The 19,380-nt window shown below is 54.7% G+C and overlaps 1 protein-coding gene across 1 annotated transcript; it reads left to right on the top strand.

Annotated features, from left to right (window-relative positions):
- The first annotated feature begins 3,423 nt into the window (after positions 1 to 3,423).
- On the top strand, positions 3,424 to 19,105 carry RAB36 (RAB36, member RAS oncogene family). Its single transcript, XM_034989266.1, has 11 exons — positions 3,424 to 3,505; positions 4,269 to 4,351; positions 7,614 to 7,705; positions 9,666 to 9,731; positions 10,164 to 10,265; positions 12,490 to 12,554; positions 14,105 to 14,156; positions 14,975 to 15,056; positions 15,353 to 15,443; positions 17,017 to 17,136; positions 17,637 to 19,105. The coding sequence occupies exons 2-11, from the start codon at positions 4,283 to 4,285 to the stop codon at positions 17,699 to 17,701; spliced, it is 804 nt and encodes a 267-aa protein (XP_034845157.1). The 5' UTR covers positions 3,424 to 3,505; positions 4,269 to 4,282; the 3' UTR covers positions 17,702 to 19,105.
- Positions 19,106 to 19,380: the final 275 nt, after the last annotated feature.

The raw sequence follows: 19,380 nt of genomic DNA, 5'->3' as shown, positions 1-19,380 counted from the left end.
ATGCTCCTTCATCTACAATCTGATTACCTGCTAATGACATAGATCGCCCCTGCAGTGGAGCAAACACACTACTGGCTGGAGCAATTGTTCTTAAAAGCAAGCCAGACCCAGGCATCACCTGCATAAAACTCTCCCATGGCTTCCCACTGGTCTCAGGACAGACTCCAAACTCCTAGCCTGCTACTCAAGGCCCTGAGTCATGGCCTCCTTCAGCCATGCTGGATTCTTTTAATTTCCCAAATGATCAACTCTTTCTTGCAGCCTGAGATGCTTGTAACACTAACCACTTCTTTGTCCTTCAAGACACAGCTTGGTGTACACTTCTTCCATGAATCCTATCCTCTCCCCAACTCCAAATTAGTAAATGATCCCATAGCTTAATTATCCCATTGGCACACTTCCTCCTTTAATTCTCTATTTATTTCTGTTTCCCTCAGCAGACTCCAACTTCCCTGAGGGTGGAGGCCTTGTCAGTCCTGTTTACTTGCCTTTCCAGTACCAGGAATATACTAGAAGTTTCAGTCAATATAGAATAAATGAATGGTTAATGGACTTGAATCAAGAATTAAAATCTACAAATCACTTTCACCACCTCGTGTGATCCTCACAAAGAACACTTGAAGTTGATAGCCACATCCATTTTATAGCTGAGTAAACTGAGGCTCAGGAAGAGGTAGAGCAACTCACATAAGTCCACCCCCTAAGCCTGAGCCCTTAGCACTGAAACTTAACTAACAAAGGCACCAAGCATTAGCCTCCAGCACAATTAGCTTTAAAATGAAGATAACTTAGATCAGTGTGCCCAGGATCCCATATTGTGATGTGGAGATCTGCCCCCTATTGTGGTTCTTCAAAGGACCTAGTCACAAAGGATCTCTAACCCAGAGCCTCCTAGCTCTTTTAGGAAGGCGGTGTGGAGAGCACTGGACTAGGAGTCAGGAAATCTGGTTTCCAATTCTAGTTCTAACTCGCTGGGCAAATTCTTTTGATTTTGTGAGCCTTAGGTTCCCTATCTGTGAAATCAGAGAGCTGAATCAAGTAGATTCTCAAAGCTGGGAACCCTGGGCCTTTCAGAATCTGGTAATAGAGTCTTTTTTTTTTTTTTAATTATGTTTCAGTTTTATTATTTTTCAATCTCCATTTTGTTATCTTTTAAAGATACACACAATATTATATTAGTATATATGTTAATTATAAAACATATAAATATAATAATTACATGTGAATTCACCACCAGAACATTATCAATGCCTGCATCCTCTTCCCCTATCTCATACCATCATTGTAGGGACAATGATGCTTTACAGGGTTACTGTGTGGAACAAAGACGGCTCAGCTTTGTTCATGGTACAAAAGGGAAGCGAAGTGATTGTACTTTTTCTCTGAATTGAACACTGCATGCCTTTAATCCTCAGAGTAAACTCGGGAAGTGATAATGTCCAGTTTACAGACAAACTTAGAAAGGTTCAGTAGCTTCCCCCAAATTACACTGGCCTGATCCCTGGACAGTCTAGCCCTGGCCCATCTTCCTCTCCAAAGCTAACTACTCTCTCATTTTGTGATTACACAGTCTTACAAGTGTCTCTGGAGGCCATCTAGCCCACATGCCTCACTCTTCAAACAGAAACTAGCTTATAGGAGCTCAGTGAATCAGGTCAGCTTTTAAACAGCCATTAATTATAGAAATTAACTTTATAATATGAGCTCTAGAAGCCAGGCATATGATATTCAGGCTTCATTAGATTCAGAACTATGCAGATTAAGGTCAATGAATAGTAGGCCGCTGCAGGGGGCTCACTCCAATCAAAGGCCAATGCTACAGCAAAAGTTCTTATGCCATGATTGCCAAGAGGAGGAGGTGTCTGCGGGAAAGACTTGATTGAGGGAAGCACACCAAAATACATCAAGACCTGGCAAGGCCAGAGATGGGGGGATGTTGTTTATCATCTGTGTTCCAAATTGTTTATTTTCATTTGAGTTATTTATTGAATAGGCAATATATGCACATAGAGGAAAATCTAGAAAGTATGAAAGTAAGATGTCTCCCTCCCTTCTCAGTCCCCAGCCATCAGGTTGTCCTTACCTGTAACAACCACTGGTATCTTTCCAGAGCTAAGCTAAACTTACACAAGTAAATATGATTCATTTACTTTTTATTGTGGCAGGATACTTCAAACAGTGTTCTCTATACCTTCTTTTTTAAAATTTAATATTTATTCATTCACTTAACATTCACTAAATGTCTGCTATGCCCAGGCACTGTTTAGCCCACGTGATACATGGATGAAATAAACACAAACACCCCTGCTCTCCGTGGAGCCAGTGAAGGGAGATAGACAATCAACAAAAACAATAAGTTATATAATATATTAGAAAATAGTAGGTGCCTGGGAGAAACAGAACCGAATAAGGGGTTGGGAGGATGCTACAATTGTAAATAGGCTGCTTTGGGGAGGCCTCATCTAGTGGTGTTATCTGAGCAAACTTGAAGAAGGGGAAGGAGGGGAGCAATGTGAATATCTGGGGAAAAAGCATTCCAGGCTTAGGGAATAGCCAGTACAAATACTCTGGTGCCTGGTGTGTTGCAGGAACAGTAAGGAGGCCAGGGGAGCCTGTGTGGGATGGGGGGATGGGGAGAAAGCGGTAGAAGATGAGAGGAAATAAGGCCAGAGCAAATTACGTGAAGCCTCTTGGGCCACTGTAAAGATTTTACTAATCTGAGAGAGATGAGGAGGCACTGGACGGTTTGGAGCCAAAGATTGCCATGATCTGATTTGTTTTAACAGGAGGATCCCTGAGTCACCCAACTGGGAATAGGATAAGGGCAAGGGTAAAGGCAAGGCGACCAGTTGGAGAGAAGATGCTGGCTTGGACAAAGTGGAAGGGGCGGGCGGTAAGAGGATATTGGACAAATTTTCAGGGTAGAACCTACTGGATTTACTGATAAATCAGATACGGGTTGTGAGAAAAAGGAGTCAAAAGATCTTGGAGATCCCTCCATGGTAATATATAAAGAAAAACACGAAATATTTAGATAACCAGAAAAAAATCGTATTTAATATTATGAAAATAAATATTTAAACACTTCACATAATCCCTACCCGTTCCTTTAAACTACCACCTTTCCCACGGAAGCTGGGGCGCGAGTCTCTCCACCCCGCCCCGCCCCTGGGGCCTCGGCCCCGCCTCCTGGCCGCCCTGTCCCCGCCCACCGCCCGCCTGCCGGATCCCGCCCTCGTTACCATGGTGATCGCCGGCGTTCGAGCGATGTCTCGGAAGCGTCTGCTGCTCCCCCCAAGAGGCTCCGGTTGCTACGGTGACCGCCCTTGCGAACCGCGTGTGGGACTCTTTCCGCTGTGAGCCCCGCCCAGACCCCGTCCCCGACGCCGGGGATTCGTTAGACGCCGGCGGGTCGCGCGTGGCGCTGGTTGCTATGGTGATCGCGGCCCCACGGGCCCAGCCAGACCAGGCCGCGCGGCTTCTGGAGCTTTTGCAACCTCCGCGGGTGAGTCCGCCGCCCCTTCTGTCCCACCCTAGTCCGCTCCGTGCAGGCACGTCCAGGAGGCCCTGGTTGGGAGGGCGCCGCTTGCGCGCCCACCTCCCACAGCCCTAACCCGAACGCCGCAGCCTGCAGCCCCGGGGCCTCCTCATTTCCTGGGCGCCTGCCCTGGGCCAGGCCCGTGTTGGTCCTGAAGGAGAGCCGGGTCAGATCCGGGAGGACGATAGGCCCGGTTAAGGACTTGGCCAAGGCCACCCTAGTGGGAAGAGGAGGAGGACAGGAGACGCAGGGCTGCTGAATAGGTGTGAAGGGCCAGGCGCTGGGCACGGTGAAGGCATACGGGGAAATGCCTGTGGGCTGAAGCCTAAGGCTCCTGACCCACCCAGAGCCTTCATCCCTTGGAGACCACCCCAATTCTGCTTCCTCCCCCTGGGCTGTGATGATGTACAGCTTGGCGTTTGCGCCATGCCCCACTCACACCCCAGTGATAAGTTCAGAGAGGGGCCACTCCTGGTTAGACACCTGGCAGGAGGAGACCCAGGTCTTCCTGACTCCCAGGCAGGGCCAGGAAAGCCTGGTCCCCTCCATGCCCACCCCAGCCAAACTGCCTGCAGATGGAAAGAGATGACCTCTGGCCAGTTTCCCTGACAGAGAAGGAGGTGTGTGGATCAATGTTTAAAGCTACTGAGAGGTTAAACATAAACTTGAGGATGAGTCCCCAGGGACTGCCACAGCTCCCTAACTCTCTTTCCCCTGGTTGGGTCCACAGGACACTCTGGAAGGATGAGGTCCTCGCTGACGCCTTTGGGGCCACCCGTGAGCCGGGACCGCATCATCACCAGCTTCCCGAAGGTAGAGAGTCATTAGCCAGCCCTCTCTGTGTACCCTGCTCTCCCAACACCACGTCCACACCCACATTTCCCCACCTGCATCCCCCACCGGAAACAAAGCAGGAGAATCGGGGAGGTCAGTCCCTCTCTAACGGACCCTGGGAACTTACTAGACTTCTTCAGAAACAGGGAGACTTGGCACTGACTTGCCCAAGGTGGACCAGCAGGTTAAGGGGGACAGCAGGAGACAATGTGGCATGAAGGTTAAAGGTACAGACTTTGCAGTCCAAAGGTCCTGAGTGTGGATCCTGACTCTGTCATTAGAAGTATGTGACTGTGGGCAAATTACTCAGCCTCTCAGAGCCGCTGATACATAAGGCTAATTCCTCACATTGGGTGCCTGGCTGTTGGCAAACGGGAGTTCCCTTACCTGAGTCGTGGTCACTGCTGTTCTCGTTGTTATTATTACTATTATCAAAATAGCACTCTGGTTTCCTGACACCAAATCCAGGGTCCTCCCGCCTTACCATTCTGCCTTCAGTTCCTGCTGAAAGCACGGCCCTCTTCCATGTGTATTAAAATCCAGTATTAATTGCATCAGGCAATACAAATCAGTCCAACCCCTAGAGGGGCAGTGGGACAGTATTTCCCACCATTGCGATGCCCCTGCCTTCTGATCCAGCCATTCAAGGCCAGACATCGGAGCAGTTTGTAAAGCGGAAGGTCAGACAAAACGTAAATGTCCTCCAGGGGGCGCTGCTTCAACAGCAAAATGCTCCTTCCTGACACAGACAGGAGGAAGAATGAGGCTTCCCTCCAGGACTGGATGTGAAGTAAGGTCCAAAGTCAATTAAGTAAAAATGCAAGGAATGGAGCAGTGTGTCTAGCATACTTCCACGGGTGGCAAAAGGAGAGGGCAGAAAACAAATGTATATGTTTGTTTATACATGCCAAAAATATCTCTGGAAGGACACAAGATCCTGTTCTCAGTGGTTGCCTCCATGTGACTTGGGACAGACATGGAGGGAAAAATCCTCTCCATGGAGTGACCCCTCTGTCTGTTGAATTCTGTGCCCAGGCTGGTAAGGAGGAAGGAGGTGACTGCAGACTTTGGGTAATTTGGGCCGGCAGTCATACCTTCTCACCTTTTCTGCTTCTACACACCCACAGAGAAGGCTGTGGTGCCTCGGACCTGTGGACAATTCCCCCAGAATTTTCCATTTCAACAGAGGCCCAGACAACTGCTTCCCTAGAGAGCTTGAACGTGGTCACCAGGGATGATGGACACTGATGTTTAGTGAGCCAAAAGGAAGGGAAGTGTGATCAGCACAAAACAGTTCAGGTCTCACGGGACAGAGGACTCCCATTTCCAGAATAGATCAGCAAGGCTCAGAGAAGTAGGGAGGGCTGCCTGACATCACACAGTTGGGCATGGCAGAGCCAGGACTTGACCTGGGTCTGACTCCAGGGCTCCAACCTTCCCTTACCCTGAGAGGCAGCCTGGGGCATCCATCATGTCTTCACTGAGGGCGAGATTCTCCCCGCTCCTGTCTGTGGCAGTTCATCCTGTATCCCAGGGTCACACACTTGAGTCCTGAGAAATTCGTGGTCCAGGTGGGGCAAGCCCCTCCCATTACTCTGTGCCTCAGTTTCCCTGTTTCTAAAATCAGCTCACACTTCCTGCCCAGTCTTCCTTACTACATTTCTTCAGTGCATCCAAAATGGTGGGGGATTCCTCTAGTGACCACCACCATGGCCAGGCTGACCCCCCGTTTGAAGCTGACATGAAAGTCTACAGGAAAAAGCATCCAGCTTTCTCATGAGGTAGCTGACACTGTTCCACATGAACGTGGGCTGCAAGGCTAAGCTGTTCATCTACATCACCCCCGTTTGATCCTCCAACGACCACATGAAGAGCTGCTGTTATGAGTGCTTTACAGATGAGGAAACGGGCTCACTGAGGTGTTGTGACTTGCCCTTTTGTACAGCTCCTTTCACTGTCCCTGCTGCCTCCATCATGCCTGGAGCTGAGGGGGCAGATGGGCCAGGGCAGAGCCCATCTCAGTGCCTGGGAACTCAGAAGAAACGCTATGGCTAGGGGTGGGGGTGGAGTCCTTGTCACAGGGGAGTTGTGGGTCGAAGCAGTGCCCCAAAAGACAGAGCGGGTGGCCCGGGGGACTGCTGCCATATCACAGCAGGGCACACCAATAGCTTCCAACGGTGCCCTTCTCCCCACGCTCCATCCTCAGCCTCCGCCAATCTGAGAACAAAACATAGCAGTCACCTTCAGTTGCTTTAATGTCATCTTTCCCAATTATATATATTTTTTAAAGATTTTATTTATTTATTTGACAGAGAGAGACACAGCGAGAGAGGGAACACAAGCAGGGGGAGTGGGAGAGGGAGAAGCAGGCTTCCCGCAGAGCAGGGAGCCCGATGCGGGACTCGATCCCAAGACCCCGGGACCATGACCTGAGCCGAAGGCAGTCGCTTAACCAACTGAGCCACCCAGGCGCCCCATCTTTCCCAATTATAAAACAGACGTGTGTTCAACACGTGTTGTGACATCTTAATAGCCGTGAACATTTGTTGAGCACTTAGTATATGCCAGGCTGGGTCTGCCCTGATGGCTTTGCAAGCATTATTTCATTTTATGCCCCCAGGCTTTCGAGGTCTTATAGTTGGGGAAATTGAAGTTCAGAGACATTAGACAGCTGCCTGGGATCACACAGCAGCTAGAGGGAGACACAGGTCCTCCTACCCTGCGGTTATGTTCTTCAACCATAGCCCAGATTTGCCTTCCAAGAACTGTGGAAGGCCCAAAGAGCCCTCCAGGACATTTTCCAAACACATAGATATTTTTAAAGCAAAAAATGCCATCCAAGATCCATAGAAGGCATGGAAGGATCGTGGAGTTAAAAGGGCCCTTACAGCCCACCCCTCTTCTCACTCAGGTCCAGAGAGGACAGAGACCTGCCACATGCCCACAGTAAGGGCACAGCTGCCCCAGGCGAGACCCCGCTCTCCGAGTTGCCACCTGGGCCCTTTGGACCGGCCCCCACTGCTGCTCCTCAGGACTCACAAGAGCTTGGAGTCTCAGGGCCACTGAGGGGATAGAGGACGGCTGTGACAGAGGGGTCAGGGAAAGCTAACGAGCCTGGAGCTTCAAGGCTCAGGAGGGAGGGAATGCCGGGAGGCAAGCCACCACCTCGCTGCCCTGCTTGGTGATGAAGCTGTAGCTTTGAAGGATGAAATGCCCATCTGTCTGTCTGTCTTTTTTCCAGTGGTACACGCCTGATGCCTGCCTGCAGCTCAAGGAGCACTTCCATGGGCAGGTTAGCACGACCTGCCAGCACAGGAACACGGGGACTGTGGGGTGAGTGACCCCACGACCCAGGGGGCACAGGATGTGGGGGGAGGCAGCGGGTGGGAATGAATGCATGGATGAATGTATGAACAAAGAAATGGAACACTTACACAGACCACACCCGTACAGCCCAGTGTGGGCCTGGAGCTGATAGGGATTTTTATCTGGCTTTGCTGCCATAGAGAATGCTTTCCCTTTTCTCAGTAAGTCACGCTTATGACTTTTCAGGCCAGGGTCTCGGCATATGTCTGCTTCCTCTGTCTGGAATGTCTTTCCTACCCTTCAGCTCACAATATAGTGTCAGGGGCGTCCCGCACTACCCCCGCTCCCCAGCCTGGGCTGCCCGGGGTGCCCCTCCTGGGTCCCAAGCACTTATCTCACAGAATTACGAGTTTGCTTCTCTGGATTCCCCACTAGACGTAGCCTGTGAGGGCAAGGGCTGTGTCTGTCCTGTTCCTGCCTTGGCAGCACCTGGAACCACCTAGTCCTACCGGCACAGGGAGCTCACCCCAGTTACCCCTTCTCTTTGTTTTTTTTTAAGTTTTTATTTATTTATTTGACAGAGAGAGAGAGCAAGCACAAGCAGGGGGAGCAGCAGGAGAGGGAGAGGGAGAAGCAGGCTTCCTGGCAAGCAGGGAGCCCGATGCAGGGCTCAAACCCAGGACCCTGGGATCGTGACCTGAGCTGAAGGCAGATGCTTAATTGACTGAGCCACCCAGGCACCCCAGTTACTCCTTCTCTTAACACACAGGTACCGGGGCCTGCTTTGCCTCTCCTCCTGAGGAGCTCCCAGGTGTCCCACAGGTGTGGTGAGCTTGCAGTGGAAGCCCCCGGCCCCTAGGTTCCCTAGGTGGTGCAGAGTGAGGCCAGGCTCAGGTCCGAAGGCTCATGGGATGAGAGCAACGGCCACCAGTTAGGGAGGGCCGGTTCCATACAACTACCTCTCTGACTCTTCACAATGGCTCTGGGAGGTGAGAACCTGAGGCCCAGTGGGTGCTTCCGTAATACCTCGGCAGTACCTTTACTCCATCATCTGGGAAGTGGAGTCAGGTCCACCCTGCCCTAGGACCAGAGGCCACCTGGGAGCAGAGAAGACACAGCCTCTGGGCCCCCGGACATGGCCAGGGGAGCTGGACCAGGTCACCAGGTGACACGGGTGTCTACAGGCAGAGGAAGTACCGGTCAGATGTTTGCCCATTGCGCTCCTTTGGCATGAGCTGCAGAAACTTCCACCTACAGTGCCAGGCATGCTGCTGCAGGGAGTGCAGGACACACACACAGGGTGGGGGGGTGGCTGCTCTCAGTGAGCAGGGTCCTCCGAGAACCCAAGAACCTCACAGCCACTTTACCTCAAGCCATAGCCCAGAGCTGAGTCCTGGCCTGAGTCCTGGCCACTGCTCACCCCTTGGGGCCTGTGTGGCCCTGGCAGACACCTCCAAGGCAGGCGGTGATGGTGGTGTCCCAGTCAGGGAGTACCTGCTTGCACAAAGCAGGAGCCCGTGCAGCCCCGGGCGTGATTCGGAGGGGGCAGGGGCTCTGCCCCCATGCCTATATCCCCTGCACTCTGACACTGCGTCTGCACCCTGAGCTCACTCCAGGTTCCCTGCTGCGTGTGCCCCCAGCTTGGACATAGCCTCACCTGGGCCTCCTCCCTCTACTCCATCAGCCCAAGACCCAGCCTCCCATCGTGCCCAATTCTAATTCTCACAACAGGGCTTGGGCCCAGTGGGGTCAAGAGCACATAGCCCCAGAGACAGCAGAGTCCCCAGAACAGATGCAGGCCCTCCTGCCCTCCCCTCTGAGTGCCAGGCATGGGGACAGACATCCCAGAGTGTCTCAGCAGGTGCCCCGTCCCCTGTCAGGGACTGAGACATGGCTCACGAGTGGGGAGCTCAGGGAAGGAAAGGCCTGTATGTGTGAAGATGTTCCATGACTCTGCTTGCGAGCGACACAACCGTATCCCTCACAGGCTGCGACTCTCCAAGGTGGTTGTCGTTGGTGATCTCTACGTGGGCAAGACCAGCCTCATCCACAGGTGCGCCCGCTTGGCCACACCTCCCGGCACTGGTTGTCATGCCTTTCCCTGGGAGGCCCAGATAACGTTGTCATAGTCAAAACTGTGGCTGCTGGGAACCACACCTCGGAGGGGGTACAAGGCATTAGGGAGTGGCGGGGGGGGGTGGCGGGGGGTGCAGCATTCTGGGACCCTGACATTCATGACACCATCCCCCAGGACCATGGGCTCACACCTCACTGGCACTGACCTGCAGCAATTTGCCTTCTGGCTGCAGCAGATTCTCTTCCCCAACACAGTTCTCGTCGGCGGCTGTCTGTCTACTGTCTATCTCCGCGGACCATCATCTCCTTATATTCCCTGTGGGTAGACTTTTTGTTGCCTGCAGACTTTGACTGTCATGAGCAAAGCTTCCACACACAGTCTCTCTGATGCCTTCCTCGACTCCCACAGGTTTTGCAAGAATGTCTTTGACCGTGACTACAAGGCCACCATCGGGGTAGACTTTGAAATCGAGCGCTTTGAGATCGCTGGGATTCCCTACAGCCTGCAGATGTAAGTCGCCATCATGTCACACCATGTCCTGTGTGGCTCGTGGGTGGGCTTTGTGGAGGGAAGCCCATGGGGAAAGCCTTGGTGAGCTCCTTCTGGACTGTGCCCTGTGGTGTTTGGTGAGGACCTATCTGGACAAACAGGAATGGTATGACACTGGGCTTTTCCAGTTCCCTGAAGCCCTGTATACTCCGTCACTCCCCATGGGTGTCTCACATTGGTCATCAGACCTGGGAAAGTCCTCACAGCCCAATGTGCCCACCCACCCTCGTCCTCCCCTGATACCCGCCCCTCGAGTTCTGGCTCTGGGTCCCCGCCCCTAGCCTGCCTGGCCCTCGGTGATCCTACTCACCAGGCCAGCAGGGTGGCCTCTGGCAAGTCACTTCAAACCTCTGAGCATCTGTTCTCATCTGGAAAGTGGAGCCCACAGTGGTCCCTGAGTGCTGGGGCCTGGTGGAGGCCACCTAGTCCATGTGCCTTCCTCAGGCTTGATGCACCCCCCTCCTCCTCACCCCTCTGCCCTCAGTCCACTCCCCCTGTCTCTCTCCCTCTGTCTGCTTCCCTGCCAGACCCCATGTCTCTGCCTCTCAGTGGCCCACTGGCTTCAGCCCCTCCCCTGTAGTTTCCCTTAGAACAGCCCAGAGTCTCTCCCCCAGGCTCACACTTTCGCACTAGAGCTCTGGACCTTGCCGTCCCTCTCCTCTGGCACCTGGATGATTGTGCAGGTCTATCTGTGTCACCAGCCCTACCCTCTCCTGTGTGACTTCTTGCCCTTCCAGGCTCTCCTGTGTGGCCCCCTCCCTTTTCTAGGCTCTCCGCCCAGCTGCCCCTACCCGCCCCCCTTGCCTGCTGCCTCTGTCCTAGTCCCCTTCTCCTTTCTCTCTCACTGGGGGTCACACCTGATCCTCTGGTTTCATTCCTCAATCCTCTAAGCCCTGCCTGGGCTTAGCCTGGGGATCTGTGGTCATCAGAATGGAGCTCACCCTCTCATGGACCTCAGTTCCTTACCCTGTCATGATAATGCCCACTTCTCTGAGGACAGCCCCAGTGTGGTCCTAGAGCCAGGTGGCACCACCGAATCTTGCCCGAGGGAGAGTACAGGGCCAGACCAGAGCAGAAGAGACTGTGAAAATGCAAGGCTGAGGCCCGAGGGGCTCTGGAGCCAGGAGAGCTGAGGAGCACAGAGCTGGTGGGATGGCCTAGGTGGAGCCAGGCTGAGAGCAGGCCATCAGCCTTATCTAACCACAACAGAGACGCTGCCCTGGCTTGCCTTCTCATTGTCCCTACATTGAGGCCACTGCCAGCTACCCACTGGCCCCACCTCCAAGCCACCCTCCCAGTTTCCCACCCAGCGTCATCTTCAGAAAGACAATATGAATGAATTCATGACAGAATAGGGCCAAAAAGTTCTGCATCAATGCTGAATTGCTTCAAAAGATTTCAGACCGTTGAGATCTTATTCATGGCTTGTCTACTTTTCCATTTATGGAAGAAAGTTAAATTTTGATCTGTTAATTTTAAAAAAGGGATGGATTTTCAGACTCAGCTCTGCATATTGACCACCTGCCTGGTTCTAAACCAGAGCAAGTAGATCTCAGTATGTGTGTCCCCCTGTCCTATCCTGTGCCGATGGCAGACATCATTAATCGATTGTTGCATTCTTTTCCATAGAGCCGGGTCTCCACTTCTCCAGAGAGCCAAAACTAACTGATCAGAGTTACCCAGGAGATACAAACCACGTCCCTGTTAGACACTCCCACCCCCCACTCAGAGACTGAGCCTCCCCTCTGCTGCAGTGCAGAACATGGAGCCATGGCCCAGCCACACATGAGCAAGTAGCAGAACCATAGCGGGGAGGGCCAGTCCCATTCATGGGGCCTCGTCTACAGGTGGACTTCCACATCTTCAGAGCAAGCACATCAGGGAGTGTATTCTCCTTTTTAATGGCACGGTCCAAAGGGGCGGAGCTACAACTCCATTCATCCAGGCAGTGGAACTAGGGCATGCCCTTCCCCCACAGGCATGGTGAATCCAGCCAGGGAATTCCCCCACGGGGTACCTTAGGAAGGAAATCACGAGGAATTGCGGGGCGGGGACCTCTGGCCGGTAGTTGGCACAGGCCCTAGGGCCTGCCTGCCCACAGCCCCGCCAGCCTGCTGGCTCAGACCACTGCAGTTGCTTAATCTGCCACCTCTCTTTTTCCCTTTCTGTCTCTGCCACCACACAGCTGGGACACAGCAGGGCAGGAGAAGTTCAAGTGCATTGCATCTGCCTACTACCGGGGTGCCCAGGGTGAGCATCTGGGTGATAGCAATGGTGGGACCCTCAGCCATGTGCAGCAGGAGGCTCCCACTGGGCTCATAACAGGAAGTCCAGGTCCTCTGCACAGGCACCAAATCTGCTCTCCAAGTACCACTGAGAAAATCCCCAGGGGATGAGGAGACTGCCTTCCAGCCAGCTGGGCCTGGGGTTGGCCTCAGCAGTCACATCCTTCAGGGACCCTGTGCTGGCAGGTGCTCCCTGGGGGTCTCAACCTCAGTTTCAGCTCAGAAGGATGCTCAGAGGGGGAGGTGCATGTCCAGAGACCCCAGGAAAGAAGAGCAGAGTCGACTCCCGGAGGAGGTGTGAGGAGGCGAGGCTGGAGGGGAGGAGCAGAGGGACCACAGGAGGACTGCACCTGCAAGTAGGGGGCAGAGGGGGTGGCCCAGGCACTGGGCAGGCCTCCCAGTCAGCAGGTGGCAGCACAGGCTCCCCACTCCAACTCCCCAGGGGTTTCAGTGGGACACATGAGAACCATTCACAGTATCCAAAACCAGGCTCAAGTTATGAGGCCTAGTTGTGTCTACTGGATACTGGTAAAGAGAAATCATAACATTGCCATTTGAGATTTGAAAAAAAGCTAAACCAGGAAATAAGCTGTGAGCACCTTGGCCTTGGGTTGGAGTTCCAGCTCTGGCCCGTCTTCTGAGGGGGATGACACCCCCTGAGGATGAGGTGTTAAGCGCCTGGCGCAACCCTGGGAACTGCAGCCGGGCCCGCCACTGTCACCATCCTCAGTATCCTCCTTTGCTTCATTCCCCTCTGCCTCAAGGGGCCTCCTACAGCCTTAAGCCAAGCTGCAGGGGAAGGGTCTGCCTGGCCCTGCTCACATCCCCAGGCCCAATTCAGAGGCAGCCTTTCTAGAATGTCCTCCCCATGGGACTCCCCTCAGGCCTCCAGCGGGGTCCTGGAGACCCTGGACACCACACAACCTGGGCAGGACTGGTGATGAGAACCACCCTGCTCCTCAGAAATTGTTCCCCCAAAGCTGGTTGTTGCTAATTGTCCTCATAGCCATCGCTGCCATTGGTCAAAAGTCCTGTGTCAGCCCCTAGACCGAACCTTGTAAAACTAGCTGTTCTTGCTTAAACCTCACAGCACCCCTGAGAGCCTGAGGTACCACTCTTACCATTTCACAGATGGGGAAACTGAGGCACTCAGCAGTTAAGGCCCTCACCTGAGTTCCCTTGGCTGTAAGTGGCAGAGGGGAGATTTGAACACAGAAGCCCATGAGCTTATCTTGCCTCCCTGGATACCCCCTGGGGCTGGGCCTCTGGGTATGGGTTGGAGAGGGTGGTGGGTGGGTAGGTCCCAAGAGGCAGTCATGGGGTGTCTCCTTCCCAGCCTCCATAGTGGGGACCAGGGTGATTGTCTGGGGGCCACCCTGGAAGTTCTGTGGGAGCCAGGCTCCTCTCTGGCTTTCTCCTGGGGAGCAGGGAGCTGCCTGAGGGGAGCCCCTCCTTGTACACCATGTTTGTGTCACCTGTTGCTGACCGGCTCTTGGCTTCTCCCTGTGTGTCCAGCGATCATCACAGCCTTTGACCTCACTGACGTGCAGACTCTGGGGCATACCAGGCAAGTCTGGGACTCTGCTGCCCCTGTGGTCCCCTTGGGTTCGGGATTGCCCATGAGCTGGGCGCCCCCGTGGGAGGTGCAAGGGACCAGACTCGCTTGTCAGAATTGACTGCCCACAGGCCACTTACTGTCCAATTGCCATATTATCCCTTAAGATCTGCACCCATCCGCTGAAGGTGGAATCAGCTCAGGGTACACAGCCAGCCGGGTCATACAGGGGCCGGCACTCAGGAGGGCTTTAAAGCTATGCTGTCACCATCTCGAAAGCTTTAATCATTGCTGGATGAGGGACCTCACATTTTCACTTTGCCCTGGGTCCTACAAATTACATATATCCAGTCCTGTCTGAAGGGATAGCCCTTGCTCTCTGGGACAGAGACCCGATCAAGAGAGCTGGTAACGTGACCAATTCTGGGAGGTCATCTGCTTCTGCTGGGAATCATCCAGTTAATGGACGAAAGTCCTCTTCACCTCTCTTTGGTTTAAGGCATTCATATCCTGCTTCTCCCAAGCCCTGTGAGGGTGGTTGGGGTGATCGCTCAAGTTGATGAAAGGGCAGGACTCCCCCAAGGTAACACAGGGTGAAGGCAAACCAGGGCAGGGTCCTCACCTCCCCTGACCCGTGCTTTTGTGTCCCCACCCACCTACAGTTCACCTGGGGCCCAGATGGGGTCTGGGTGCCCTCCCTGCAACTCGAGGCTCAGTGCTCCCAGCCCTGGGGTGGACCTGGGCCTGCACCCCAATCCCCTAGTCTTCCTCAGACCTCTCTAGGTGGATGGATGCCATCTCTCAGCCTGTCTCCCCTCTGTGCATTCCAGGCAGTGGCTGGAGGATGCATTAAGGGAGAATGAGCCGGGCTCCTGCTTCGTGTTCCTTGTGGGAACCAAGAAGGACCTTCTGGTGAGCCCACCAGAGCTAGAGGCTTGTGATGGCCCTCGGGAAAATGCAGCCGCTTTCAGCTGGAGCTTGGGGAATGGAGGGTGGTGCTGACGTGCCCAGATGGGAATTGGAAGACCCAGAGCTGAAAGTTGGGGGTACCTGTGCTTCGTCTCATCGGAGAGGGATCACTGGGATCTCACCCCTGTGGAAGGTGTACCCCCATGCATGCACTGAAGCCGCCCATCCCAGGGTGAGGTGGGGAGGGAGGAGGCACGGGGGGAGCACCCCCCCCCCCACAGGAGGGCTGCTTCTCCCAGTCAGGGGCTGCATGTGAGCAGGCGGAAGTGGAGGCTGTGCGTCTGGCCAACGAGATGCAGGCCGAGTACTGGTCGGTGTCCGCTAAGACAGGTGAGTGGGTGCGGGGTGTTGCCCCAGCGGGTGCGGGGAGTTTCCTTCAGTGGCTCTATGGCATGCTTGAGTCACAGCCAGCTGTGCTGGTGACCATGCAGGGCCTTCCACTGCCTGAAAGGAGTCTCCTCATCTCTGGAGGGAGAGCGGGAGCCGTCCCCCATGGACAACAGGAATAGTGACACCTGGCCCTGGCCCGTGTTCTCTAATGCATCCCCCCTCCCTCCTTGAGGCAGATCCATTTTATCCCTGCGAGCTCACTTCCAGGGTCACAGGGAGGAAGCGGCAGGGCTGGGTTTGGAATACAGCCCTCACCTGTAACCACTGTACCATCCTGCCCCCCCATCCTAAGGTAGGTGGGTAAGAGGCACCTCCTGGCTGGCACATAGAAGGGCCCAGTAACTGGGGGCTCCCATCCCTTCCCTGGGTGTCATCATGGAAGACACTGCAACATTGCTCATGGCCCCCTGACCCTCATCCACATCCCACCAATCTGTCCTCCAGCCACACGGGGCCCCCCCGCCACCACACTGAGCCCCCAGCCCCTGAGCTGCCCTCACCCACGGGCCACTGCTTACTCCAGCCCTGGCAAGATGCCTAACATCTCAGCCTCAGTGTCCTCATCTGGGAAATGGGGTGACCCTGCCCATCTCATTTCATTTTTACTGTGAAAAGGTGTTTTAAATTACAAAAGCCATATGTATTCAGTGAGGGAAAACTAGAAAATGCAGAGAAGCAAAAGACACACTTAAAATACACAGGTTGTTGGTGGGAGGGGGGTGTGAAATGAAGTAACATGCAGTGCCTGGCTCATAGAAGCCCCCAGCGGCTCTGAGGACTCTGGAATTACGCATTGTGGTCCTTGCCCCGGGTAAGGGGCCACAGTTGACGTCTGGCCAAGGACTGGGGGAGGCAAGGATGGGAGTATTAAGGGTAGGCACCAGCCTCCAGCCCAACACAGATCAAAGCATGGCAGTGCCCATACCCAGTTCCCTCTGCTTCCTGACAGCATCCCCCGTGCCCTATGCGGACCCCCCCCCTGCTTAGAGTAACAGAAGATTCACTGGGAACTCCCTATGGGCCAAGCAGGGTTGCCCTGTGCAGTTGTATAGGTTGTTGGCTGCACAAGGGCAGTGCACATGTCGGGGGCTGGAACCTAGCCCTGTGCCCAGATGGGTGGCCTTCTCCCCCTGAGGGAGGAGGCACAAAGTCTCTATGTGGGAGTTGACAGCAGCTGCCCACTGGACAGGTGCTCAAAAGTGACAGGAAAGCAGACACCCTTCTGATCTCCACTCATCCTGGCGCCAGGCCCACAGGAGATGCTCAGTGGTGATTAATTGGAAGAGTAGATGCTGGGAAACCAAGGCTCGGAGATTTGAGGGAGCTTCCAGGGCAGGGTGCTGTGGAGCCCCCGGAGGTGGGAAGCCAGGCCAGCCAGCCCCATCCCTTGCCCTCTGCTGCCCCAGACAGCCCCACGGGTGTGCCGCCCTGGCTCCCACACCCGCTGGCTCCCAAATTCGTCTGCACGTAAGGGCCAAGGCGATAGGGTCAGGGCTGTCTCTTGGGCCCCCAGGGGAGAACGTGAAGGCGTTCTTCAGCCGCGTAGCCGCCCTGGCATTTGAGCAGTCGGTTCTACAGGACTTGGAGAGGAGGAGTGGCGCCCGGCTCCAGGTCGGCGAGGGAGACCTCATCCGTGCGTACAGACTGCAGGGCCAGGGCTGGGGAGCAGGCTTGCAGCCCAAAACCCACGTCCACCAGCCTCCCGTCCCAAGAGGCCACTCCCTTAACTTGTCCTCCTGTGCTGTCCTCTCTGGGGTACCCTTTTTGTCACTACTCTGACGTCAGGCCCTCAGCCTCCCTGACCCTGCCTGCCAGCTCAGACTCGCTCCCTGGCTCTCTTTGCCCTCCCGGCAGCTTCCTCATGAGCCAGGCTGGGCATCCCTGGCTGCGTGCCTGTGTCCTGGCTTTGGCTCTCCCAGTCTGTGTCTTTCCCCCACACTATTCCACCATCTGGAATACATCCTAGGCCTCTCGGCCTGTGCCAGGTCACCAAGGCCTTGATAGAGAGGCCTGCAAGGTCAAGCTCAGCTCTGACTAGCAGTCACCAGAAGGTGCCAGTGGCAGGGGAGGGAGGCTGCCCCGTGTCAGCTGCACGTGCTTAGTTAATGCCACGTGACTTCTCCCTCCTTACAGGAATGGAGGGGAGTCAACTCGAGACCCAGGAGAGCACGACATCCTCCAGCCTGGGTTGCTGTTAGCTGGGGCCTGCACCAGAAGCATGGGCAGTGCCTTCCGTGACCATGGAGGGGTGACATGAAGCCATCCGTGTCTGCCCACCCACCACGCTGAGCCCCAGAGCTCAGCCACTTCTCTTTAGTGGGTTGGGAGCCAGGAAAGGCCCGCACTGGCTGCCCAGGAGCCCCCCACTGCCCCACTGGTGGGTGCACTGCGGTGATCATCTGGGAGGCCAGTGCCACCTACAGAGTCACCAAACATTCCCCTCTGGCTCGGAACTGCAGACACGAGACACTGGTTCCCCCGCGGCCCGCCTCTCTCGCCCTCAGCACACATTAGCTGCCCATGTAGGCACCCTGCCAACTTTCCTGGGTCGGCCTCAGGAGCCTTCTCCTCTCAGTGGTCCAGGCAAGCAGGACTTGTCAAAGCCAGCAAATGAGGAAACACCCCACCTGTCATCCCTGCTTGGGACTTTTCTGTAATCAATAGGACTTGCAGCTGACTGTCCACTGTCCCTTGGCCACAGACTTGTGGGATCCCTGGGCAGCCTTGCTCCTCTGGAGGAGGAAGGACAAGAGGGTCTCTCAGGCCCCTTCTGGCCAAGTGGTCATCTTTGGCTCCTCCTCCCCACCTGCCCCACACCCCGCAGCCCTGGGTGGGTGCCCACTCATCCCCGCCCACCCCGTGCCACAAGCAGGTGGACACATCTGGGCATATCCTACCTGCTTCTCCGAGATGGTGAGCATTTTGCAAACAGCTGTTCTGGTCAGTCCCCGAAGAGTGCCCCACACAGTGCCTAGCACACTGTGGGTGCCCAGTGCACGTTGGGTAGCTGACAGCAGTTGCCAAATGCTGGTTGGGGAAGAACACCTGCATCTTTTTCTGTTCATTCTCCCTTCACCACATTTTAGCTCTAATTTTTTACAGATCTAAAACACTTCTTTATATAAATCACTCTTAAAGGAATTCTGTACATGCTTATTGTAAACCCAAACAAGACACTACAAGGCTTTCTATGCAGGGTGAAAGCCCCCCTCCTGTCCTTGGAAGTAGGAGCCCTTCCAGACTAGTCCTCTGCAGCACAGCCAGGTGTCTTGTCACGTTTGCTGTTTGACCAGAGTGACCTTTGACCACACGTGTTGCCTGGCAGCCTGCATTCTGGTTGACCTGCAGGAGCCCTCTGTCCACACGGAGCCGACTCATTCCGTTGGCGGCTGCCAGTTTTCCTTCGGGTGGTGGACCAGAGTCCAGGCGCCCTGCCCCCTGACTGGGACACGAGGTTTGTGTCCAGCTCCTAGCTTTTACCAAAGGTACTGCAGCGACCATGCTTGTGGTTGTGGTTTTGTACGCTCAGGATTCCTGAAGAGAGCTTGCTGGCCCTTCTGAGGACTGGTGGCCCAGCTTGGTCCACTAGACACAATCTTGGCTGGGGGGTAGGGGCTGGGGGACAGGGGCAGGCTGCGTTAGGATCAGGTTTGTGACACACAGCAGAAAGTGTCATGGGGAAGAGGAGCCTGGCCACAGTGGGTTGGCACTCTCCAACGGCTCCCTCCCCTCACCCCTTCAGGCCCCAGGATTGAGGGGGCAATAATGGTGACCCGTTAATGAGCTAGAACCACAGTGTCTCATGCACACCCACTCTCTGTAAGTAGTCCTTTATTAAACTCTCCCCCATGTTGTCCACTGTGCATGCTTATCTGTT

The sequence above is a fragment of the Mirounga leonina genome, unplaced genomic scaffold (genome assembly GCF_011800145.1).
Source record: "Mirounga leonina isolate KUSES-001 unplaced genomic scaffold, KU_Mleo_1.0 Mir_481, whole genome shotgun sequence".
Taxonomy (NCBI): Eukaryota; Metazoa; Chordata; class Mammalia; order Carnivora; family Phocidae; genus Mirounga; species Mirounga leonina.
This window is presented reverse-complemented; position numbering and strand designations above follow the sequence as displayed.

Excerpts from the sequence above, each read along its gene's own strand:
- RAB36 (XM_034989266.1), top strand. The coding sequence starts at position 4,283 with ATGAGGTCCTCGCTGACGCCTTTGGGGCCACCCGTGAGCCGGGACCGC. Across the intron at positions 7,706-9,665 it reads AGGAACACGGGGACTGTGGG|GCTGCGACTCTCCAAGGTGG; the intron begins GTGAGTGACCCC and ends TATCCCTCACAG. Across the intron at positions 15,057-15,352 it reads GAACCAAGAAGGACCTTCTG|TCAGGGGCTGCATGTGAGCA; the intron begins GTGAGCCCACCA and ends TGCTTCTCCCAG.